This window comes from Passer montanus, unplaced genomic scaffold (genome assembly GCF_014805655.1).
Source record: "Passer montanus isolate IOZ18808 unplaced genomic scaffold, ASM1480565v1 scaffold33, whole genome shotgun sequence".
In the NCBI taxonomy this organism is placed as follows: Eukaryota; Metazoa; Chordata; class Aves; order Passeriformes; family Passeridae; genus Passer; species Passer montanus.
In genome coordinates this window covers 9257268-9282526 of record NW_024368041.1, presented here as the reverse complement: position 1 = coordinate 9282526, position 25259 = coordinate 9257268, and the positions used below count along the sequence as shown (strand labels likewise).

Genomic DNA, 25259 nt, shown 5'->3' with positions numbered 1-25259 from the left:
TGTAGCTTTCTGCAGCATCCAGCTGTCCTGCAAACTGTCACTAAAACATCTTTGCCCAGGGACAAGTACATTGAGTTAACCCATGGGGCACAGTGAAAAATAATGCTGCTGCCACTGTCTGGGTGCTCCTGCAGGCTTCACAGCCCTTCCTGAGCCATCAGGTCATTTATGTAGACAGCATGATGGGCTTAAATCAGATTTAAGTCAGGAGATGGAGAATCATGCTTTAAAGAATCGATATAAATTGTGTTCTGTACTTCTATGCTTATTTTCAGAAAATAATTAAAATGTGTTCAGTTACATTTAATCAATAATTCCTAAATATGTTTCAGAATTTTGGCTTGCTTTGAATACACCTACTCATATGCTTTACTTGAGACCATCCTAAAATTTTCTTTTAAAGTAGATATTTAATTTGTTTTATAATTGTGTAGATGGAAAAAATTGGAAATTTATTAAAGATGCCCAAACCCCATATGATATGCATTTCTCCAGCAGACTAAAGGATATGTAATAAAATGACTTTGACTTCTGTATTTGCTGCTGCAGCAGTTCCAGGATTTTGAGAACTGTTCCTAGTCATTCATTAGAGCTTCACAGGGAACAGCCCTCTGACTGTGGTGCCTTATCTTTGTCAAAGGATGAGAAGATGACTCCCAGTCTGGACAAACTCTGCACCTGAGCCATGACCTGTGACTCTGTTTGCCTTGGCAATCACCTCTGCTGGGGTTTGCTGTGTCTGTGTTCCCATCTGAGCTTCCTGCAGCTGGGGGCTGGACATCACAATTCCAGTCCAAGAGCAGGATACAGCAGTCTTGTCCTTTGATAGTTTTGGGGGAAAAAAAAAAAAAGCATTATTGCATGAACCTTGTTGGTGTCCACTTAAAGGAGTATCTGATTTTTATCTGTCCTGAAGAATGGACCACATCAATCTGACAATAAAATGATGCTAATGTGTGTCCATTTTGGTTTTCTCCCTGTAAAAATCTGGGGAATAGTGAGGAAGCCTTGCATACACTGAAAAAAAAAGGGTTTTCAGAAACAACTATTCAAGCACATTTCAATGGGTAGTCATGCAGATTTGGCTATGTCTTCTTTCACTCTTGCAATGACAGTTTCCATGGTTCTCTCTGCTGTCCCTACCCTGTTTTCTTCAGCATTCCTTGCTTTGAAGCTGCCAAACTTCTGTTTGATCTTGCAGCCTTAGTATTTCTTTAATCTCATATTGTGCAGGAGTGTGTATATAAATAAACCAGGGAGGCATTTTACAAGAGATTTATAATCTTCTTGCAGAGGTCTTTTAAACTATAACCTGAAAGAGTGGGTCATTGTGGGGGCTGGGTGGAGCAGGATCTTTACTTGTTCCTGTATTTAATCTTTGATGCAAGCTGAGAACAAATCTCTTTTCCTCTTTGCAGATATCAGCTACTGACCATGTCAACAGAGTTCCAGGATGCTCACCTTGCAGAGGTGAAACCTCTGGTGGAGAAGGAGGAGGTAATTAATCTGGAGCTTTTTAGAGCTTATGTGCTTTCTGTCAGGACTGCTTTTGGAACTGCATGTGTGTGCTTAAATTATTTTGAACGTATTGTGTGGAAGAAGAAAAGAAAAACTGGAGATGGAATAGGAATAGTTCATTGAGTTGTTTTGTTGGTATTGTTTTAATAATGCAAAACTGACCCTAATTATTTGTTCTTACTTGATTTTGTTCTTTTAATATGATGGTGACATTTTTTCTTCTCTGTGTAATGACAGCTCTGGGTGTCTTTAGCTGTATCAAAAGATGCCAGTTGGGCAGCCTCTTGTACATGCCTCTACAGCTACACATTTCTCAGTGTGAAGGCAGACTTTGCTCTGTCAGCTGCCTCTCAGAGAGAGCCTTTACATTTCCTTTGGGCACAGCTGAGTCCAGAGGTAGGGCTGAGCCCCTTCTTGTCCTGAGTGCACTGAGCCATGAGTTACAGCTGGGTGTGTACAACCCACAGCCTGTTGCAGCTACTGGAGTTGCAGCACAGAAACATCCCAGTTCTTTGGGGTTGTTTTGGGTTGTGGGTTTTTTTTTGGGTTTTTTTTTGTTTTATTTTGTTTTGGTTTTTTTGTTGTTGTTTTTTTTTTTTTTGTTTTGTTTTCCTTAACCTTGTCATACTACTTTCCACTCTTTATTGGCCTTAAAAAAAAAACAAACCAACAAAACCAAAACAAAAAAACCCCAACCTATCAACATCTGGATTCAGTGGCTATCTGACGCCTTAGTGGTAGCCATACTCTGTGCTTTGGTATGTTCATGGCACAAAATTCACTGTAAAATGTGAAGAAACATATCAACATTTTCTTGAAACAAAACTAAGATTTTTTTTCTTGTTTCCAATGACATTTTTCTTGACAATCATGTATATAAATATGTTGGATTTTTTCTGTTCTTATACACTAGAATTCATTGCTCTATCTGCTGCTTTCTGTTTTATTCCCTCCCTCTTTTATGTAAACACTTCAGAAAATAATTTCCACTTGTGACTGCAGTGAAATGGCTAGAGAAACTTTAAACACAGCTCCTTTGCCAAGGACATTGCATGAAAGCAGAGCTTGTTTGGATACCACTGAATGCAGTGCTCAAACTTTTCAGAAACTAAGACCCCTTTTTAATGCCCATATTATTGAGAACTACCAATGCAAAGGAGATTCTAAGCAGAAGTCCTGTTGGTACTGGAATATTTTTGTTTCAAAGTTCAGAAATATCTTAAAATACTGATTAACTTCCTGGGTTTTGGTACCTCATGGCCCAAAAGTTGGAATCTTGACAAGGAGCCCTATATGCTTTTGTTAATGATGTTACCTTAATTTTGTCTGCATGGGGGAAATTAGGACAGAGTTTGATTTCCTCTGTGGCCATTTTAACATCGATGGAGGATGTTTGTGTTTTGAGAAAGTGGAAGAGGTTGCCCTGAAGGATGCTTAGCATGTATTGAGATGAACAGGGGAGCTGGTCTTGAGTGGGTTATTGGGTGAGTCTGTCTGGAGTTGTGTCCTGGCTGATTGTGCTTGGGTTTCTGCTACAGCCAAGTCTTTGTTCCTGAGCAGTGATCACCCTTATTTCATATGCTGTTGGTACAGGTGCCAAATATACTTATTCCTTTCAGCCCTGGGTCCCACGGGAGCAACAGTGGCTGAGATCTTTTGTTTAAAAGATCATGAGACCAACAATGCAGTAAGAGTGAAACACAGCATATTGTCTAAAGCTAAGGCTGTGCAAAGTTATTTCTGTTCAGTCAGATCTTAGGTAGTTGTTTACCTGTCCAAGGCTGTGCCTAATTGCCTAAAAGTCACAGCTGTGAGAACTACAGATTGTACTGCAGTGCTTGAGGGTCCCTAAGAAAGCAGCTATGGTGCTTCTGACATCTGTTCTTAATTTACCTGGGCTTCTAAGGCTGAGTGGCCTCCTTGCCAGGATTCTTAGCTTTCCTTTTTATCTCAATATTATTTTTCAAGCTTTGGCCTTTTGCCCTTTGCAGCATAAAGTGTTTGCTTGGCTGCTCTTCCCTCTGTTTTCTTTCCCTCCAGTGGAAATAAGAGTTTAACTTCTTTCTTCTCCCTTAAAAAAGGAGGTAGCTATAAGACATTTCCTCCTTTGAAGCTGTAAGCCTTGTAGGCTATTTGAGGTGGGGAGGTTGTCACCTATCTCCTTTCCTGGTGGAGACCCTTGACAGGTGCAGGAGATTGTCACTAGCAGCTATGGCAGGTGACGGGGTGGAATGGACCTCTCTATGTCCAACCAGCTTCCCAAACACTGCAAAGAATAATTTTGGCCAGAATAAGACCCTTCCCACCTTCCACATCACGTAACCAAGTCCCAGTAATGACTGCTTAACTGAGTTCCAAGTGTTCAGTGCATTCTTGAACTGACTTCCCATCCTAGGCAGGACTGAGGCTGTTGGCTGTCCCATGGCTACAATAAGTGATGCAGAAAAGTTCAGTTTTACTGCTCCTCGTGAGTGCATTGATCAGAGATTTAACAATAACTGAGGATGCACCAGCTTTTGGCCCTCATTTTGCTGGTCTGCAATCTAGTATTTTACTAGATTTCATTTTTATTGCTCCATTTTACTGCTTTCATTTCTCCATGAAGATTTGTGGGTCTAAAAGCTCTTGGGTGAATTTTGGTGCTTGTCAGAAGAGCTTTCATTGAATGGACATAGAGCTCTCAGCTGCAGAACTGGGGGGCTTGAACACATATCCAAGCATAGATTTCCAGAGCTGCAAGTTACTTCCATTAATGCTTTCAAATCTCTTCACAGGCCATCACTCGCCTCCTTCCAGACTTCGATGTTCAGGCAAGTAAAGCTATTATTCTTTCTTTATTTTTTTTTCCTTTTCTCTTTCTCTTTTTGCACAAGGGGAGATTGAATTGACATTTGAGAAAAACAGCAAGATGTGACCAGAAGGGACTGTTTGCTTGCCAGGAATGCTGTTACTGTGGGAGAGGGGTCTGAATGGGGCTGTAGCGATGTGAAGGGGACCACAGGGGGCCTTTTGAGACTGGAGCTGAGAAAGTTTCAGTCAAAGGGGGTGGCTGGTTTGCAAGCAGTTCTACTCTTGCTAAGAGAATGAGAATCTTCAGCAGTGATGGTGAAAACAATATATTCCCCTCCCACATGGACACACACTTCCCCCAGTTAATTTGCTTTCGTTAGCAGTGTGCGTGCATTTCCTCAGAGGAAACATTCCTCTGGATGCATCCCATTATGCTGTTGAAATTTTCCAAAATATTCCTGAAGCCTGTGGGGTGGTGGAAGGTGCTAAACAATCACTATTGTGAGTAAAAGGAGTGATGGTATTTCTATATTTTTATTTAGAGACAGAGCATACAAGTTCATAGTGCAGCACTAGGTCACATGGAGGCCCTTCACTTTCCCCGTCATGCTTTTGGCAGATGACTTTGTCACTCTCCTGGCTCCCCTTTATTGCCACTTGGGCTTTTGACTGAGAAGTTTGTCCTTCTTGATCCTTTTGTCAAGGTGTGTAGAAATGGAAGCAGACTGTACAGAACTAGGGAAAGCTATTACATTTTCTAGTCTCTGTTCAGATCCGTGAAGGAAAACACCCTTCTCTACTTTATTGCATGTTGTGTTTTTTTAGCACCTGTCTATATATATTTTTTTTTCAATGTTGTGCCAGTTGCTTTAAAAATACAGCCCAAATTTGAGACTTTTCCTTGGAAACCAAGTGAGACAGCTATCTTGGACTTTCTTCATCTTTCAATGGTTCTTACTTCTACAGCAAAGCTGTACTTTACACTAATCCCACATCTTGCCCCTCATCTTTTTCTGATGAAATCTGCTGCCCGAAGTCTTGATAAATGTAAGTTAAGATTGTCACCACACAGCTTCTTGCAGGACTGTGCACAGCATGGGAGAAGCTTTCTTTTTGGTTCCAGATTGATCATTTGGTCTAAATAAATTGAGTCCCAGATTAAGTCTGCTAACAGGAATACTACAGTCTTTTGATTAAGAATCCAGAAGTGACCCATATTTCATGTCTATTCTTGGAATAAATTGCTTGGTTTGTAAACCATGTGTATATATAGATTTTTTTTTTTTTTAACTTGCAAGATCAAATTCTCTAAGCCATTTTGCTTTTTTTTCCCCTCCATGTTTTGGATTAACTATCACTAATCCAGAGCAGTGGTTCTTGTCATTTAGCTCTGTTCTGCCAGCTCTTACTTTTTTTAATGATCTATCTTTGTTAAGAGTTTAATCTTTAGTTGTTCTAGTTCAGGAAAAATGTGGAATAAGTCTCAATGCATTTGGTTAAAAGTTGTGACTGCAAAGGAGACTTAGCTTTGGTCCTTAAAGCCACAAGTACCCTCCCTGTGTTTCTTTAAGTTCTTTTGTGGTTGATTTGTGGAAAAAGTGGTTAGGAACTGTTATGAGAGATTTGATTGCTTAGTTCATTAGTGAAATTCCTGTGTGGCCCTAGAGGACCCAGGTCATTCAGGACTGAGGCTGAAGCATGCTCTTAGGGAGCAACCTCTCCTATGAACTACTTGGCAAGAGGATGGACCGGCCAGGGAAGGAAGTTTTTGGTGCTTGGCAGGATGGAGCTTCTTATTTAATGCCTGTGTATGGACTTGGGTGTCCACCATATCCACTGCAAGATCCTCCATCCTTCTGGGAGCAGGTTAAGCAGTGTTCAGTTAATGACTTTGTTTCTGCCACTACTGAAAATAACTATCTATGACATGTTTTCCTTCCAAGAGTAAATTTTACCAAGTTACTCAGATCTGGAAAAAAATAGATTTTTACTTCACACGCAGTTTGAGACAGACTAGAGTCAAACACAGCTTTCCATTTTTAGAGTAAGCCACTGTATAGTGGTATGTTGCCCTTCTGAAAGAACATGTTGCAAGACATGTGCATGGTTATTCTCTGGGAAAAAATCTTTGGAGTTACTGAGGATGGCCAAGACAAGAGATGAAAGAACTGGCAGCTCTGAGCTGCCTCCAGTCAGCAATTTGTCTGTTATGGTGTCTGTGGCACCCACCTGAAAATTGAAGTAAAGGTCTCCTGTGTCTCAAGCAGGTGAGTGTTCCTGGGCAAACCTGTTTTAGGATAATTGATGATAAACGGTGCAGGGCACTGTGCCCTGGTTGCCTTTGTTGTCTTCATGCCAAGCACATTTTAATTGCATTTCCAGTTTAATGTGTGTGTGTGTAGTCTCTAGCTCAGTAGCTTTGGAGCCAATGGAGCCCTGGCTCCTCCTCACTGTGCATATTCCTCCTCCCAGCTCTGTTTCATTCCATCAGCACTCTGCTTTCTCAGTCGCTCAGCAGGACTTGGAGCAGTGTGGCAGCTGCAGAGATGAGTTTGTCCCCTGCACTCGTGGCCAGCTGTATCCATAGGCAGGAAAGATCCGCTTCTGCTTGACTTCCTCCTCCTCCTGCCTGTTCAGGGAGAAGGGAAGAGCTGCAAGGGGAGATGGATCAGCTGGAGCAGTCGGCAGGAGGGCTGGGATTCCCAGGTTTGGGGCAGTGTGCTGTGTGGATTTCCTCATCCTTTGGGGTGCTGAAGGAAAGGGATGGGGGATGGCTAGGTTTGCATCAGCAGAGTGAGAGCAGAGCAGGGTGACCCAGCGCTAATCGGACTAGGAAGGATCCCTGGGCAGAGCTCTCACAATAACCTGCGTCAGTTCCTGCTGCAAAGTTTTTGTTCTTGGCTTCCAACTTAGCAGGGTCGCTTACATTTACATCTGAAGTCATCATCCTCATTAATGTACCTGACTCCCAGCCTGATTTGGGGGAATCTTTTTCTTAATATTGCTAATTCAAAATAGATATGTTAACAATTTTTTTAAAAAAATTGGAAATGTGGGATTGGGGTTTTAGGAAGCATGAGATGAATTGAAATTCTATTTTAGAGTAAAAAAAATCTATTGAGAAAATGCTAAAGAACTTCAGGGCAAAGGGGGTTTGAAATTCAACATTGAAATGGCACATTAAAATCTCAAATAATTTTAATCTCCAAGAAATTGAAAAAGAAAAGTGGAAAAATATCTTATGCAGGTATTACTATAATGAAGTTCTTAAATAATATGAATTTAAAATATACTCTCTCCTAGAAATTTAAAAGCTATTTAAATCTTCCTTGAAAGCTCCGAAGCCTTTCCCTCAGTTCTAAGGCAAGAGAAGGGAGGTGTATTTAACAGTCATAATATCATGAATTAAAATAAAAGCATGAGATTGTAATTGGGGATTAAGTATATTTGAAAGCTTTAAAATAATCTTGATGGAATGCAGTATTTTACTTAAAATATAAAACATGACGTATTTAGCAAAATGTGTTCATGTGCAGTTTTCCTTTTTACATATCTGAGATAATTTGGTTGTGTATTCTGTACTTCAGAAAACAACTTGTTCATAAACACCTTTCTCAAAATCCGTCTTGCTTACCCAGGGTGGAGGGGAAGGAATAACGAGCCCTCCTGTGTGATAACAAATTGTCTTTCCCTTCAAACCTCATGAAAAAAATAAAAAGGTCACTTGAAGCAAAAATAAAATCTATTTTAGGATCTACAATCTCATCCAAACTGAGACAGCCTCCCTAAAATTGCATGTATTGAAAGTCTTTTTATGTGTGTGTTTAGTGCCCCGAGATAAGATTGCACCTCTGTTAAAGTGAGAGATGTGAACAGATGGTGTGTTTGTCTTTATCCTTCTATCGGATTAGTGTACCTTGGATTTTTTTTTCCAAGATAGTGTTTTAATACAAATCAGTTGGTGAAGAGCCTCTTACTATAATGTTGATGTTGATTGGGATGTGCTGCCATCTGTTTTCAGTGCTCTGCATTTTGAAAACATCCATCCCTACATCACGTAGACAAATCTCTTGATCTTTAATAGGATCAATAGGGATGTGAAGTTGTTGATGTCACCAAACAAACTGGTTTGAATTGATTGTGTTTTAGAACCTTGTGTGCATTTCCCATTAAGAATTTGTGCTACAGGAAAATGGCACAACCCTATTGAATCAGGGGAGTCTCACTGTGACAATAATGAGGAATTGAGCCAATTGTTGAACTGTGTTGTGCCACTTATTGGGAGCATGGTCACCTGTTGTCTCTGAACTATTTTTAGTTGACACTGAGTTTGAACTACATTCAGGTTTCCAGTTCCAGAAGAGTTCTCTGTGGCAGTCAGTGGAATACGCAGGTTCAAGGATTTGGTTTAGCTACCACAATCAGACTTTCATGCATGAAGGAGGGATGATCCTCAATCTTGAAGGTGCTCCCTGCAAAGAAAACAGGTTCTGGATTTTCACTGTTGTTACTGGAAAGCTCTAGCAATACAGTCTGATTATATGAAATGCCTATTAGTCTCTAACTGAGGAGGAAATAATTTCAATATTCCACACTCAGCAGGAGGTGTGTTACACAATAATGCTTACTCTCATTACAGTGTTGAGGTTGCCAAATTATTATTTTTTTAACTAGCTAAGCATGAGAGAGTAGGATGTGGAAAACATTAATTGCCGTCATTATTAATTTAATATATTATTAATTGCTATATACTGGCATTGCAAATCCCTTTAAGAGTATGGTACAATGACAGTACCCAAATATATATTAATGATATAGAATGTTATTGGGGCCCTGAGCAATCTGATTTAGTGGGTAACATCCCTGCCCACAGCAGGGGGTTTGAATTAAATGATGTTTAACATCTCCTCTGACCCAAGCCTTTCTCTAATTATATTTTAATAGTATATATTAATGACCTACCCAATGTATAATGTACAATACCATATTTACCACGAAAAGCTGAACTTCATTACTTTAGTGTGGTGATGTAGGAATCCTTTAACCTAAATGTTGCTTATCTACTTTGGAAATACTAGATATCAAACGTTTAAAAGGCCTTGGTTTTTTTGTTCAGAATCATTATGACTTACGCTAATTTTTCATTCTTTTGTGTTCACTGGAGACTTTAATCCTGGCTTTTGGGAAGGAACTCAATTCTGATTTAATTTAGCATAAATTTAGGGTGTTTCAGCATTTCAGGTAACAAAACATTAAATTAAGCTAAACTTATCAAAATCTGATGGAAACAGCAACAGGAAAGACTGTGCTAAATCCCAGGTTAGAAATTTGGCACTTTGTACATTGTGTGGCAAGGACTTAGTTCATCTTTGGTGTCTGACCTCTGAATACATTCTTCCCCTGGTCAAACCTGGCTCAAATCCTATTTAAGAGTGACATCCTCGTGATTTAGTCTGTTTTGGTTTGCCCGGCTGGGCATTATGGGAGTCATAAGCCTATGTAGGAGAGCAGCTTGTCTATATAACCCAGTTTCCTGCTGGGGCAAAATAAAAACCTGCCACCCGTCCTCTGTTTGACTCGCTGGATCTGTCACCCTGTTTTGCCTAAGGATGGTCCTAGATGTGGAGGATACAGCTTACCTCATAAGTAATGCAGTGAGTATGCAGAGGAATGAGTCTCTAAGGAGATGGGGAATCTGAAAATTAGAGTTTTGGAGTATAGTTCAGAGAGCAGCGATGCTTAACTTGTCCTGTGTGCAAGGGGGGGATAGACCTTGACTTACTGCCTCAATTGTAACTTAAAACTGATGTAATTGTGTAATTAAAAGGAAAATAGATGAAATGTAGAATGGTCTTGCCTAGAATCCTTGTTTGCAACAAAATGTGCAGTGCGTTCCTTGTAGCAAATTAAGGAGCTGAGATTTAGATTGAATTATTACTTCAGATATTGGAAGGTAATCAAATATTTTAAAAAGATTTTTGCAGAGGCTGGACACCTCTGATTGCTACAGTATAATTTTTTGATAGACTTGAATTTAACTTGGACTTTTCCATGCACTAACACTCAGAGGCACAAGTCAAGCAAGCCCTGCAACAGCAGGCAGTGCACTGCACTGAATGCCATGGATCATATCCGTGTCCTCTGCTGTGAATAAAGGATTCTAGGGAGATGCAAAGGCTGGCTACTGCCTATATAATTCCCTGATTGTTATGTGGGTGTAACCATACTGTAAATAAGTGTCAGAAATAACTGTTGGTTTGTGATTTCCTTGATATGTGTTGGCAAAATACCAAATTGTTTATACCCATCTGAAGTTCAAGTGGAAAAGAAACAAAAAACTGTTCCAGCTTTTGTGTAACTCACATCTAACTTAGAGGTCCAAAAGGTGGTGTTCATGGGAACATTGGTTTGTTAATTAAGGTGTCCTTGGCTTTAAGATCAGTAAGCAGTATAAACCCCTGTTATGCCCAATAATAGCAGTTTACTTCTTAATGTTGTTTTTTCTGCTAAACACCAGAATAATGTTGTGGCTATTTTGTTCTAATTGCAAACTTTAGACAGTTGGGTTTATGCTCAGGTCTGTACATCACAAGCTATAAAACAAACACATGTAGCTGCTGATTTTATTGGAGAAGACTACTGCAATCACAAGGCTTCACAGTGTAATAAATCCTTATGGCAGATAAGCATGTACAAGCTGCTTAATGCTTTCTTTGGGGAATAGAGGTCATTTTCTCAGCTAGAGTTCTTTTCCTAGAAATCAGAAATATTTTATCATGGTGACTTGTACTCTTGCAAATGTTGAGGGTCGTAGTTATAAGCTCTTGGTATTCTAGGTGTCATTACAGCAAAACTGCTTTCTTTGCTTTCTTATCCTGCCTTTTAATGTGGTTAAAACTGTTAAACTGTTCCCTCAGCATCTGGTTAGAGCTAGCAGTTTGAGTGCTTCTGTATTGTCTGTGGACTGGAGGAGGTGACAGTCAAATGTCAGCACAGAGCCCCCACCATGGGGGAGAGCAGGGTGGGATTGCAGGGCAGACCCTGGGATGGGGCAGGACCAGTGCTCGTGGTCCATCAGGGTCTGCTGCAGCAGCTGTGCAGGAGCCCTTGGACAACCACTGACAGGTTGTTGCTGTCCTCTGGCAGGAGCAGGATGTGGAGACTGTGCACGGCTCCGTGCGGGTCACCATGTGCGGCACTCCCCGCGGGAACCGCCCGGCCATCCTCACCTACCACGACATCGGCCTCAACCGTAAGTGGCTCTGCTTTTGGTGTGAAAGCAGCAGTGCTAAGAAACCCTGCCCAGGTCCTGGCTTGTTTGTGTGCCATGGAAGATGTTAGATGGCACCTAACTCTTATAGCAAGTGTAATTCTCAGATTAATTTTTTTATCCTTGCTCAGTAAATAATTGGAGTCCTTCAGTTAGAGGGGTGAAAGATCCCTGGTAGTTCACAGTGACTGTGTATGAATGCTGTAAAAAACCTCAGGGGGAGGCTGATGGTGTATTGCCAGCAGGACTGAAAAAAGAACTCTGTTGGGGCTTTGGGTCCTGTCTGATAAGCAGCCTTGTGCTGCTTGGGTTTTTATGAATCACATGTCAAGTCAGTATGAAATGAGTGCTGGCTTTGTGTCCCTAGCCAGCATTAGGAAAAAAAAAACTTCAAGTGCCTTTTATCTTATCTGTCATATGATAAGTTAATGGCCGGACCTGCCCTAGTTTGTTCTTTTGTCAGTGCCATTTGTTGCACACATTTCACGGTTTCTTAATCAGTTATCAAACTTTAAAAACACCTGCTGATCTTTATGGGCTGGCTATTACAAGGGTGAATATTACTATTAAGATCAAAAAAAAAAAGCTTCCTTGCCTGTGTTTTGTGGAAGTGTCATTAATTTTGATTTTCAGTGAATCAGCACAGAGAAAATCTGGAACTTTAAATTGCATCTTTTTCTTTCCAGAGTTACAAAGTTGTTAAAGAATTGCATATTCTTCTAAAGTTGATTTGAGCTAAAAGTATTTTATATTCTGCCAAGATTTTGCCAAGTATTTTATATTTTGCCAAGAGGACATTCAGAAACACAAAGTATTGAACCATTTTCTAGGCATCTCAAAGATGGTGCTTTCCACACCAGAAGGAAAACATGCTAATCCTCTCCCTGTATTAATATTGCTTAAAAATCAGAAATCAGATCACCTCAAGCCTTGGAGCCTATGGCACTGAGTATCCCAAAAAGATGCTTTTGTTTTCAGCCACAGCAGTTGATCACATAATGTTTAACTTGTAATATTTGGGCAAAAGCACAAGTCACAATCTTAGCCTTGAATAGTTTTTTCCCTCCATTTGTCCTGACGCAATTAAAGAAAAAAAAGAAAACGGGCAAGGACATGGATAATTTAATGTATGATCAAACCTGAGATGTATATCCTTGGCTAAATTTTTGTCAGTATTTTAACTTTGCATAAAGAATATTTTTTTGAGGAATTAGGTGTATACCAAGTAAATACTTCTAGTTGGTACAAAAATATGATGGACAACCTTAGCTGACCTGATTGATTCAACTTTCCATTTACCTGCAGGATAGATTAATAAATTATTTTTGTAGCTGCAAACTTAGTATTCCTTTCAGCATAATTATTTTATATTTTCTTTTCCTTCCCAAGATAAAACTTGTTTCAATCCTCTCTTCAACTTCGAGGACATGCAGGAAATCACCCAGCACTTTGCAGTCTGCCATGTGGATGCACCTGGTCAGCAGGATGGAGCACCATCTTTCCAGGCTGGGTGAGTTGTCAGGGAAACAGCCCATGCTTTCACAGTTACCCTCTTTTTTGGAAAAAAAGAGTCTTGAGCTGCAGTTTCATTAAAAAGTACTTGCACCAAGCACAGTAGTTGGCTTTTGAACCTAAATCCTGTCACTATTTCTAAAGTACTGGAGTTTTGGGAGCTCTGTTTTGTTGTGCCATTTCACAGCAGATTTTGTGGCTGCAGTTTTGCATTTTAGCTTTGTTAACTAGGCTACATGTAAAGCAGTTCCTTGACAGATATCTACATCTTGTCAATTTAAATATTGACTTAGCTTGTTTTGTAATGACATCCTGAATATAAATACCGAATGAAAATTAAATGATTGCTGTAAACAAGACAGGCATTAACCTCTACATCACCTCCCTCATAAATCTGTGGTCTTCATGAAGTGGCAGCATGACAGATGTGAAGTTGATAACCTTCCTGGAAAATGCAGGTGGTTGGGCAGTAACAGGGTGATGACCCCCACAGAAGGCTGTAGGTAGCTCTGTGCTCCTGGCTGTGCCATGTATGATGCTGTAACTCTTGGAAACCCTGTGGGCCATGAGCACTGCCACTGCCAAAATGCTTTAGCTGTTTAGGGCAAGGGAGACAGGTTCACCTTGAGATGCCCCTTGGGCAAGGATCAGCTTGGCTGAGGAAGGGAGCAGCCAGCATGCCAAGGGGAGGATACAAGGCAAGGAGCAGTTGTTCTGTAAGAACTGCTATTAAGGAGCTTATAAGTACCCTTGTTGCATGAGCCAGTCTATTTCCCTGCTTAATATTTAAGCTGGTCTGATGCTGCTGTTAGCTGCAATGGCCCAGTTGTCTGTCAGAGCAGCCTGCAAAGCTATTTCAGTCACCCTGTCTTTGCATTTGTTTAAATCATGAGCTTTTAAGTGCCTTAGCCTCATGTCCTGAAGAAGTGTTAACACTTCTGAGTTGTCAGCTGCAGAGGGCAACCACCATGGTCTGTGGCTGGCAAAGACTTGATGTAGTCATGATGGTCACTTAAGAAACTGTATTATCTCTACCGGCCCTTCAGCTGGGAGACCAGCATTCCCAAATTAAGTCATAGAATCATGGTTTGGTTGAGAAGGGAAACTTGCAGGTTACCTAGTGAGCAGGGACAACTTGATCAGATTGCTCAGAGCCCTCTCCAACCTGATCTTGAATGTTTGCAGGGATGGGGCACCCACCACCTCTCTGGGCAACCTGTTTCAGGGTTTACCACCCTCATTGTAAAAAAACTTCTTCCTTAGATCCAATTTACATCTACCCTCTTTTAGTTTAAAACTATTACCCCTTTTCCTATCACAACTGGCCCTGCTGAAATGTTTTTCCTCCTCTTTCTTATAGGTTCCCTTTAAGTACTGAAAGGCTGCAATAAAGTCTCCCAGACCAAAGCTGTTGCAGTGACATCAGCTTTTGTCATGTTAAGGTTTAATTTCCCAAAAATAAAATCTAAAAAATGTTTTGCAGTGCTTGGTGGTTTTTGTTTGGTTATATTTTGGAGACTAAACTAGAGAATAATTAGGTATAACAGAGATTTAAATACATCCTAGGGAGATGTTTTCCAGCTCTTCTCTGAATAGATTTTTTTTCCACTTGCTACTCAGTTGAGATTTTGCTCAATCTCCTTCTCTCAAAGTTTTATTTCTGCTTTTAAGAAGACCAAGATCATTAACAAACAGATGTTTTTATTGAGCCTTCTTCATCAGCTTCATAGCCTTTCTTATGCCTTCACTTTCTTCATCAATATTAAGGGAAAGCTGTTCTCATTTATCCTATGGTAATGTTTGTGTCCCTAAAAACATGCATGTAAGTTTTTGCCAAATATCTAGAAGTCATCTCTGTAGTCTCTGATTATGCAATACTGGGAAATTTTTTTGTGGTGGACTAGAAATACAAACATAGTGAATGTGGTTGGAAACTCATCTCTCTTGTTCAAACTTTCTCATAAGTTCTAAGTGTTAACTTTCCTTGTGAAGGATTCATTGCAGTCTGTTTTGTTCTTAGACATCTATTGCCTTGTAACATGTAGAATACATATATAGATTATGCTCTTATTTCTGCAAAATTACTTGTGCTTGCTTCTGATTTAAATTCAGCTCATACACTCACTGATCTCATGATGACCACATTTGGTACTAGCTCTGCAGTGATCATTGTGTCTCTAAATATACCACTGTGCACTGGACATGGGGTAGTAACTCCTCAAAAACATGCTTGTTTTAGGTATGTGTATCCCTCCATGGACCAGCTGGCTGAAATGATTCCTGGAATCCTGAAACAGTTTGGGTGAGTGCAGAATTGTTTACTTATTTCTCTCATTCTCTCTGTGGCTCACTGAAAGAGCAGGCATTTGTTTTAATTTGGCTGTCTGGCATTTTGTTTGCTAGAAATACACTTGTGGTTCTTTTGGATTCCTCTCTTATAGATGGATTGCTTTTGCCTTGGTTTCTGAAAGAGCTTATTTTTTGGCCCTTTTTGAAATGCCTGGTTATTTTTAAACAGGAAGCAACTTAGGAGAGATCCCATGTGCCTAATTTAGAGGCTTCCTCCAGTATTCTCTGTGCATAGCCCTCACAGGGGCAGGGCACAGACAATCTGTTCTTCCCACTGCAACAACCCACGTTTTCCTGTGTGATTAAGCAGGAAAAAAACCCAAAAACAAACATAGTCCCATCTGAAGACATTTACTGTTTTGCTGCTGTGGCTTGAGTGTTCTAGGGGGTCAGTCTGACCTTCCTGAGCCTCTTTACTACCAAGTGCAGATGCCAGGCTACTAGTGTTGAAAGACCTAGTGGCAGTGTTCCTGGGTTATCTACCTGCGTCATATTTGGGATTTGTCCTGCCTTAAAGCTCAGCTTTAGCAGTAGCTGTAGCTGAGAAAAGTTCATTTTCTGTGGAGCTCGTGCTCCTGGTACACAGTGGAGAGGGCAGGTAGACACCTCTAAGGGGTTTTTAGAACAAGCAGAGAAAACTTTGCGTTCAGGCACCTTTGGAAAACACATGCTGGACCCAGTTTAGACATTGCACAGTTATAACCAGCTCTTACAGTACTGTGGGCCAGGTTACCTTGCTACCTCCTTATGGGTTTTTTTTGAACTGCCTAATGTCAGGCACAGGGTCGTCAGTTCTGTTGAACTGCTCAAAAAAATGTGACCAATAACATCAGTACTTTGAAAATCAGTGAAACTGGAATGTGTTTACCAAGTCTTGGTTTAATATTGCTAATGAGGAGAATTAAAACTATCCTCAGGTATTTTCCTAAAAGCATTGAATAACCTGTTTTTCTCAGTGGTTTTGTCTAGCCTTCCCTTCCATGTATTTTCTACGACCTTGAAGGTGATGCTTTAAATCTGATTTCAGTTAATGCAAATATTTGGTTTGTCTCTGCCCTGTTTGGTTATGAAATTTAAACTTCATCACCCCAGTGACTGGATAGCAGGAGATGTTTCCCTGCCAGCCTCCTGTTAAAGAGGAACCAGTGCCCCAGTTGGATAGCTGTGATGGGGAAGGCAGGGGGAGCCTGGGGAGGGAGAGCTTTGTATTTAGGCTGCAGATTTCAGGTCTCTATCTTATAAGTTTTTCTGGCAGAGACTAAAAATTTCCTCCCAGGATCAGAACAATGCTGTGGTTGCTCAGTATATTTACTTATAGATAAGTGAGGATAGCTGCTACCCTGCAATGAAGGAGGAGCAGGGTCCTGCAAATGTCCCTGGGGCCACTGACATTGCTGAGGGTGCACAGCTTGCCCAAGCTGAGCCCTGCCTCCCTTGGCATGTGAAAGAGGAAGGCTACTGGTGTACTTTTATTTTCAGCACCCTTCCTCATTTGTCTCTTCTGTTTTATTGCTGTGCAGGCTGAAGACCATCATAGGAATGGGAACTGGAGCTGGTGCCTACATTTTAACCAGATTTGCTGTAAGTTTTGTGGAACTTCCCTAAAGCCTCAAGCCTGATTTCCCTTACACATTGTTGTCCCCATGGCGTGCATGGAGAATTCCTGTTCTGCCGTGCCCAGTTAAGTATGCAAGCCAAGCTTTCAAGTGAAATACCACAATCTGCAGGATAGCTAATCCAGAAGACCTAGATTTTCCATTTTAAGGCCTGGGCTCTACCCAGTTAATTTGCAGAAGGTTTTTATAATGGGAGTTCTCTATTTAAACTGAGGGTGGAGAAAAAGTTAAATCCTGATGTTCTCCAGCTGCTCAGTTGAATTGCTTTAATGATTTTTTTTTCCCCCATACATGTGCTTCTTTTCTGCAAGATAAAACTAGGCCTACCACTTTCATCCCCATGACATAATTTGCTAATTTAATTTTTTTGCTGACTGTCGAGCTGCAAAGGATATCTGATAAATCTTAGAATGAATCTTAGAATCTTCTCTTTTGCAGTTAAACCATGCAGAGATGGTGGAGGGATTAGTTCTCATTAATGTAAACCCTTGTGCTGAAGGTTGGATGGACTGGGCAGCAACTAAGGTAAACCTCTTTAAGTTAGAAAAATAAATCTTACTGCAAGCCTGTGGGACAGGAGGAGTTTGGCAGTCTTGTATGTCAAGGCATGGCTGCAGATACTAAACATCCTGGGCTAATTCCTTTTGGGTTTATTCTTCCATTTGCAAAAAAATTTTCATACAGGGCTAGTGATAAAAATAAATACTTTGAGAAGACAGATACATGTGGCACAATGGAGCTACTGGGACAATTCTTAACAGCTCATTACTGCAGGGGAGAACAGTTTAGCTGGACATGATAGTTTTGGAAACAACTTTCAAGAAAACTTCAAGTGTAGTGTAGCATTCAGTGCTTTCTTATTCATGGTTTTGTTTACCAACACAGTCCAAAATATGAAGCAGAGCATAGAAAAATGTCCAGAGCAGCATCCTCAATGTTTCAATCATCTGCGAGTCTTAGATGCCAAAAGGACTCGGAAAAGAGTATTGGCCACAGATGGTTTATATGACCAGAAGTTGCTGACATAAAAGAAACTCCTAGGAGAAACTTGCAGAGCCAGGATGTAACATTCTTTCAAGGCTTAGTTACTATATATATTCCCATATCAAACTTATCAAAATAAACTGATTGACAAACTTATTTAAATGAAATGTAGTAACTTTTCTATGCTGAAATGAACCTCCTGACCCATTTTGATACTCACCAATGCCACCCATTTCTTCTATATCTGTGCCTCTGCCTTTCACCTCTCAAGGTGAGTACTGCTCACCTCCAGAGCACAGCAGGTGCCTTATTTTATTGTGTTCTTCCACAGCAGGAGCATTTACTGCGGGTTGTGAGCTTCTGGTACCAGCTCCATTGCATTGTCAGAGAGGAGAGTGGGCAGTGGGGTTCAATGGCAGCCCCAGGCTGGTTTGCGTGGTATTCCTGCAGGGAGTGACTCCCTATACACCTCTGCCCCTAGCAGTGTGTTCCCTGTATAACTGCATTACTGAAGACATCTGATGAGAATGACTCAAACCCCTAATGGTGTTCTAGTTGGATTGATGGGGGAAAATATCAGTTTAGGATACTGAACATGTAGAGAGAGCAGAGAAACATCCATTGGTCTCTTTATGGGTAATTGGAAGGTATAGTTTGTTCAGGGGCTGTGTTAATAGCAGATACTTAGGTATTCTTGCTGTTCAGATTTCAGGTTGGACGAATGCTTTGCCAGACATGGTCATTTCACATCTATTTGGAAAGGTAATATTAAAAAATTCCTCTGATGTATTCAGTCATCTGTATTTACCTCCTGGGGCTGGGAGGAGTGCAGAAGCTTTCAGTTAAACAACAAAAGATGAAGTTAAACTGAGATAGGATTCATACTTGTGTCCCCAGCATTTTGGGCAGTATTCTGCCATGGGATTTTCTGTGTCCTGAGTGCTCGAGTGCATCTCAGTTGTGACATCTCTAATAGGGGCAGCTCCCTGCCTAGCCAGCCAACACTTAAACATGGGTATAAGAGTTGTATATGCTTATGTTCTGTGCTGAAAAACCCCACATATTTTTTTAATATAATATTCCTGTAGCTCTGTGACAGCTGGTTATTGGCATTAACAGTGCTCTCCAGCACTGGAGCCTAATGGAAAGTGCTGGACTGTTTCTGAGGCTACTTCATTGTGCCTGAAATTGCAATGGAAAACTCCATTCCAGCAGAACAAGGAACTAATCTATAAAGACTTTAGAACCCAACTGTTTGAAAATGTTACTGATTGAAGTCCTCAAAGCTTAGTTACATACTATTGTGAAATTGAGTTCCACATTACATGTTTGTAAGCTTTCAACATCTGCTTTACCCTGGAAACATTTATTAGGCTTCTTACCCTGAATCTGCTTTTGTTTGTTTTAAAACCTCACACTTGTCTGACTGTAACCATCTGCCCTACAACATGTTTTGCAATTGTGAGATTTAAACATTACAACATATTTGAGTTTTCAAGTGAAAATTGTGGTTCTGCAATCAGAAGCCAGTATTAATTCTGGGTGACTTCACTGGGTGCTGAAAGCTGTCCCTTCCCTCAAGGAAACACTCCTGTTGTGCATCTCATATCTATGAGTCTGATACACAACTACTGTGCCATGTCTTCAGATCCTTCCAGAAAATAGCCCCTGTTCTGAACAATTCTGTCTCCACTTTAGGAAGAGATTCACAGCAACCATGACCTGATCCATACTTACCGTCAGCATATCATTAATGATATGAATCAAACCAACCTTCATCTCTTTGTCAACTCTTACAACAGGTAAATACATTTACCTGATTTCTAATTGGAAACTTTTAAGAGGCTCTCCAGCTCTTTAGAGACAGTATTTCTTGCGTGATGGGATTACATGTGTTCCCCCAGTATGAAGTTCTGCTTAATGGTGCCTTTAGGGATCTCAGGTGGTTTGCTTATTGGAGAAGGACCTTGTGTACTTCTGGGGTGAAAGGTTATAGACTGGGACTGAACTACAACATTGATCCTTCAGACTAAGTGTGGTTCTATGTCAGTTCTGGAGGCCACAACATACTAAGTTGTGATTAAATTAACATTAAGTCAGATTAAATTAACATGTGAGTGTCTGTGCTTTCTCCAAACTAGAAGAATATAGATGTATCTATAAAATTCCAGTGTTTCAAAAGCCTTTGTCCTCTCTATTTTTTTTTTTTTTTATTTTTATTTTAGTCGGCGAGACCTAGAAATTGAGCGCCCTGTTCCTGGAGTGAATGTTGTCACCCTTCAGTAAGTATTTTATTTGAGAGCTTACTGCAGGTCAGGGACTGCCATTAGGAAGAACCCCTCTGTCTTCAGACCTGTCAAACATATTAAAATTGAAAGTTAAGTAGTTCCTGTCACTGTGCATCTAAAAATTTGGGTTTACAAACATGTTACAGTTAATGGAAACTATAGCTCTGAAGGCACTTGAGCTGTGCTAATACAAGAAATATGTGCAATACAAGAAAGCCCAGCCTAAAACCATTTAGAAAACCAACCAAACAACAAAAACTTCCAGGAAGATAGTGCAGGAATGAGAATGACTGACTATGGATCATCTGGCTTTTGCTTATGCCCCAACTTGTGCAACATAAGTTGTCAGGTCCTTCCTAGCTCAGCTGCTGATGGTTATACACAGGACACTCTGCTCCTCTGACAATTTGTTTGGAATTGGATGGACAGAACCAAAAGTTGGAGCTCAGGGGTCTGGGGAGTGGTAGGCATGAGACTTTGATGCTGATACTCACATTCCATTTTTTGTAAAGCAAGGAAGGAATAAGAGCACTGATTTGCTGTCAGCTGGGGAAAAGAACAGGTTCTCAGGCAAGGAATCAGAGCATGTCACTAGATCTGCAGCTAATGCAGAATTTGATGTATCTTTAAGGTGTCTGGAATACAAACCAAATCAATTCACATGCTTGACTATCTCACCCTTCCAGAGACACCAAATGCACCTCAGGGCAAGTCTGGGCTGGGTGGCAGAGATAACACCACTGGTGTGTGCTTCTTTGCAGGTGTCCTGTCCTCCTGGTGGTCGGTGACAGCTCTCCAGCAGTGGATGCTGTGGTGGGTACCTCGAGCCATCTTTGCCACCCTGTGAGGGTGGGTGGGCGAGCCAAGGGGCTGCAAGAGGCCAGCAGAGCCCTTGCCACACAGCAGCCCTGCTAGCTAGCAGTCCAGCCCAGTGGCTCTCCTCTTCCAGACCACAGGAGAGCTGCCATTAATTCCATGCTGCTTGTCCCTTCTGCCCGTGCACTGTTATTTAATAGCTACCACGTTAGGAACAATCACCACAGCAGTTCCAGTGAACCGCAAATATTTTCCTTTAGAGAGGAATCTGCTGCTGGTATTTTAACTTGCTGTGTGGTGCTGGAGCTGTGCCCTGGGTCACTCTGGAAGTGAAGAGCTTCTTTTTGACCATTATAACTCTCCCCAGATGACTGGATGACTTCAAATGTTGTGCCTTAATGGGCATGCCCAGTCTGCTGGCCCGTGGCCACATGGCTACTCAACACTTGGGACGCTACCAGATGACCCCAAATCACAAGATAAACAACACTTGTTGCCATTGAAGTCCCAGAAACAGATGGGAAAAAAAAGTCTCCAGTTCCCAAGTATGAGTTTATAACATGGAGAAAATGCAGTTAAAAATCTGAGCTGACTTACTTGGGTTTAAAGATATGTATGTGTATACATAGAGTCTTCACACAGAATCATAAGACACTCAGTTTAGTCTGAATTAAGCCACAAAACAAGGTATTGGATCTGTTTTGATCCAAGAGTTCATACTAAAAATCTTGTGTGCCATGCCTTATCCTGCTATTCTTTTCTATAGGTTGAATGCAACTCAAAACTGGACCCAACAAGGACCACGCTTCTGAAGGTAATAACAAAAACTGTGCTTCTCAAAATAAACATTCCTCTCACATAAAACCAGTTGGATTAGCTAAAAAAGCAGAACTAGAGTGACATGTTGCAATACTGATAATACAGTGAGAATCCAGTTCTGATTTAGAAAGACAGTTCCTTCAGGGTGAGAGTATTTTAGTGAGATAAACAAGACTAGGGGCTTTGTGTCAGAATTAACAGCAGGGAATTTCTCAGCTCCTGCATTTTAGAAAAGTAGGGATGAGACTTGAAATGTTCGGTATTTCACATACCCATAATGAATTTGACTAGAGCTGGCAAAGCTGATCTTGAGATATTTTGAAAGGTTTGAAAATCTGTGAGCAGAGTAGGAGTGCAAACCAGTTCGTTCTGTTCCTGTGCTTGCCTCTCAGCAGTAGTGTCAGGTGAATCAACAGCTAATCTATCAGCCACAGTTTGGTCAACCTACCTTTTATGAGGGTGCAGTCTAGGACATCTTACTGCTATTTTCCAGAACATTTGCTAAAATGCACTTAAAAACAGCAGAACATCATGCAAAGGCTTTGGCTGATATTTGGCATTCAGAGTATGACTGCACTCTTCAGCTTGTAATGAAGTAATGATGAAGTAATAGCATGCAAACAGTGAAACAACTTAGGTCATGCTTTGCCAAGAGCTTCTACTGCATATCTCTTTAGTCAACTAGTCAGTGAAAATTATAATAAATAAAAATATTGATTTTTTTTTTTTCCTCCTAACATTGAGGAGTTACACTGCTATATAATGTGGGTGTGGCAGACACCCTAAAAAAGTTTCTGACACTGTCTCAGACCTTGTATCAGTGGCCAGCCTTTGCTCAGTCCAGGGATATGGCTGATGCCAGATCCTGCTGCAGGCCTGTTTTTCTGCTAACTAATCCTAGATAGGATTTGGGGTTTCCTGTAATTTACAACTCTACTGTTTTCAGCTTGTAGTGTTCCTTGGAACAGGACTGTTTTTGTTGGGTTGACTTTGAGGGGTGGAGTGGCAGGAAAAATGAAATGCTCCAAAAATATTTCATGCACTCATGATAGCTTTTCTCATTTGGCTTTCCCTGCTTCCCTTGGCAAGTCAGGCTGATGCTTGCCATCAGCAATCTCAGCAAATCATTTTTCCCCTTTTTTCCTCTCACCTCTGAGCTTTAGGTGTTTGTTTTCTCTAGCCCTTTTGTCATCCAGGTCAATACAGAGTCATATTATTGGAATTCAGAGCAGAACTTGCAAGCAGGACTAATAGGCTGGTTTCTAAGAAACTGGTAATGGCTGCACAGCAAAAAGCATTTGTAGCTCCAGCTGATGCTTTCCCTGTGGTTTTCTGGGGTGCAGTCATAGCTTTCCTGAACATTTAACAGCTTGCTTTGATGTGTTTGTCCACGTGTATATTACTCACACAACAAAAGGAAGTGGTTTTTCTGCCAGATAGCTGAAAAGGTCATTTCAATATATCCTGAGCACAAGTGAGTTCCTCTGGCATTACTCTAACTGGCTGTTCTCATCCCTTTTCAGATGGCTGACTGTGGTGGGCTCCCCCAAGTTTCCCAGGTAGGATTTGGCTGGAGGAAATCCTACTAATCATGCTCTGCAGAGTGTCAGACTACAACAAATGGGTGTTTTCCTGTAGGGTACTTGCTGTTCCTAAATATCAGCCAAAAGGATGGTTATGATTTCATGAATAATGATGTCAGTTGGTCATCTGAGCTTTCTTTTTTCTTTAAAGAGCAATGAAGCACAAAATTAAGATTGGGACGGGATATTATTTTCACTGATAGTCTTAACCAAGTAAAGAACTCAGGTGGGAATGCAGAGGTATTATTTTATGCCTATTTACTAAGCTAATGTGGATTAAGGCTTGAGCCACTGACATTTTAACATTCTTACTTGGACTATTTATAGTATACCTCAGGAAAGTGGAAGAAAGGAAATAACAATGCTAGGTTATTGCATACACTGGCTCAGCTTGACTGTGGAGGAACTGCAGTTTCTAGGACACATTTAGGCATGAGTTCCAAGCTGCTAATAAAGCCAGGCTGGCAAAGTTAAAATTTACCTATGCCCTTTTGTTGCTTCACTTAAAGAGCTGATTTGTAAATCAGCTTTGGAATGTGATCTAACATTTAAACAGATTTCTAAGAAATATAAAGTGGTGTTTGTGAACTTCAGAAAAAGCTAAATTTGTAATTGCCTGAAGCTGAAGTCCCTATATAGGCAGTGTGTGCTCCAACAGTTGGATTTGGGAAAAAATTTTTTTAAAGCCACACAGTATGTGTGCATTGCTTCTGTTATAGAGAGTCCATTCTTTGCAGGGGTTCTGAGAATTACACAAAAAATATTTTCATGTGAAATAATTGAGATTGTAAAGCTTATGTGGCCACTGTTAGCAGAGGAGAATAACAAGGAGTGCCTCGTTGCAAGAATGTTGGTTGTAGGCAGTTGTGCTGGTCTATTCCTGGTGAGCTTTCTTGCCCTATACACGTAACTATCAGCTCTGAATGGCTGAATTTTTTCTCTGCTGATTAGGAATTACTCAATTACCAGTCTTGTATGTACATTTTGTGAGGACAGTTGTTTTACTTTGGTTCACCTGCCTCAGAAACTGCTCAAGTCAACTGCCCTGTACATTTTGTGAGGACAGTTGGTTTTACTTTGGTTCACCTGCCTCAGAAACTGCTCAAGTCAAGTCTTGAGACATTTGTATTCCCTAGATCTGAAATGCATGTATCCATTTTGTAAAATAATGGAGGATGACTAGGGAGGGAAATGATGGAATTTTCTATACATTAAGTTTTCAAACAGTCAGTAGAAGCAAGAGAATGTTTAATATGTCCCTGTTAAGATAGCACATCTGTTGAATCTGCAGCATTGTAGGTTTACTGAGCACTGCCTACAAGAACTCTGACTCTCTTTTGCAGCCTGCCAAACTTGCTGAAGCTTTCAAATACTTTGTTCAGGGAATGGGATACAGTAAGTATTGGTTTTATTGAATGGCTAATCTTGCTACTGAAGTTAATTGGGCATCTAAGTATACAGAGAGTCTCTGATTCCAGATGTGTCACCTTTTCCTTTTTGGATGTGCATTTGCAAGGGGAAAAAAACCCATGTTGTATCTGGGCAAAGGGTTTTCAGACCAAGTGATGTTATTAAATAGTAGAGAGATTTGTAAACAGCTTATAGCCACAAATACCTCTTTTACTTCATCTCCGTGTTTTTAAGGTTGGCTGTTTCTAATAGTGTCCCCTTGTGGCATCAAAAGATATGGTTCATCTACTGCACACAGCATTTA

General features: G+C 40.7%; 1 protein-coding gene across 2 annotated transcripts in view; it reads left to right on the top strand.

The window, feature by feature from the left end:
* NDRG1 (N-myc downstream regulated 1) overlaps nucleotides 1-25259 on the top strand; it is a 40097-nt gene that overhangs the window by 12551 nt on the left and 2287 nt on the right. For both annotated transcript variants that reach the window (XM_039715418.1, XM_039715417.1), the window contains 14 exons: nucleotides 1419-1497; nucleotides 4293-4328; nucleotides 11455-11560; nucleotides 12968-13088; nucleotides 15330-15392; nucleotides 16960-17020; nucleotides 17494-17580; nucleotides 18745-18801; nucleotides 19738-19841; nucleotides 20265-20321; nucleotides 21089-21140; nucleotides 21910-21957; nucleotides 23486-23521; nucleotides 24889-24940. In XM_039715418.1, coding sequence (XP_039571352.1) covers nucleotides 1435-1497; nucleotides 4293-4328; nucleotides 11455-11560; nucleotides 12968-13088; nucleotides 15330-15392; nucleotides 16960-17020; nucleotides 17494-17580; nucleotides 18745-18801; nucleotides 19738-19841; nucleotides 20265-20321; nucleotides 21089-21140; nucleotides 21910-21957; nucleotides 23486-23521; nucleotides 24889-24940 — 943 coding nt within the window. In that variant the 5' untranslated portion in view covers nucleotides 1419-1434. The remainder of the gene's footprint in view (nucleotides 1-1418; nucleotides 1498-4292; nucleotides 4329-11454; nucleotides 11561-12967; nucleotides 13089-15329; nucleotides 15393-16959; nucleotides 17021-17493; nucleotides 17581-18744; nucleotides 18802-19737; nucleotides 19842-20264; nucleotides 20322-21088; nucleotides 21141-21909; nucleotides 21958-23485; nucleotides 23522-24888; nucleotides 24941-25259) is intronic.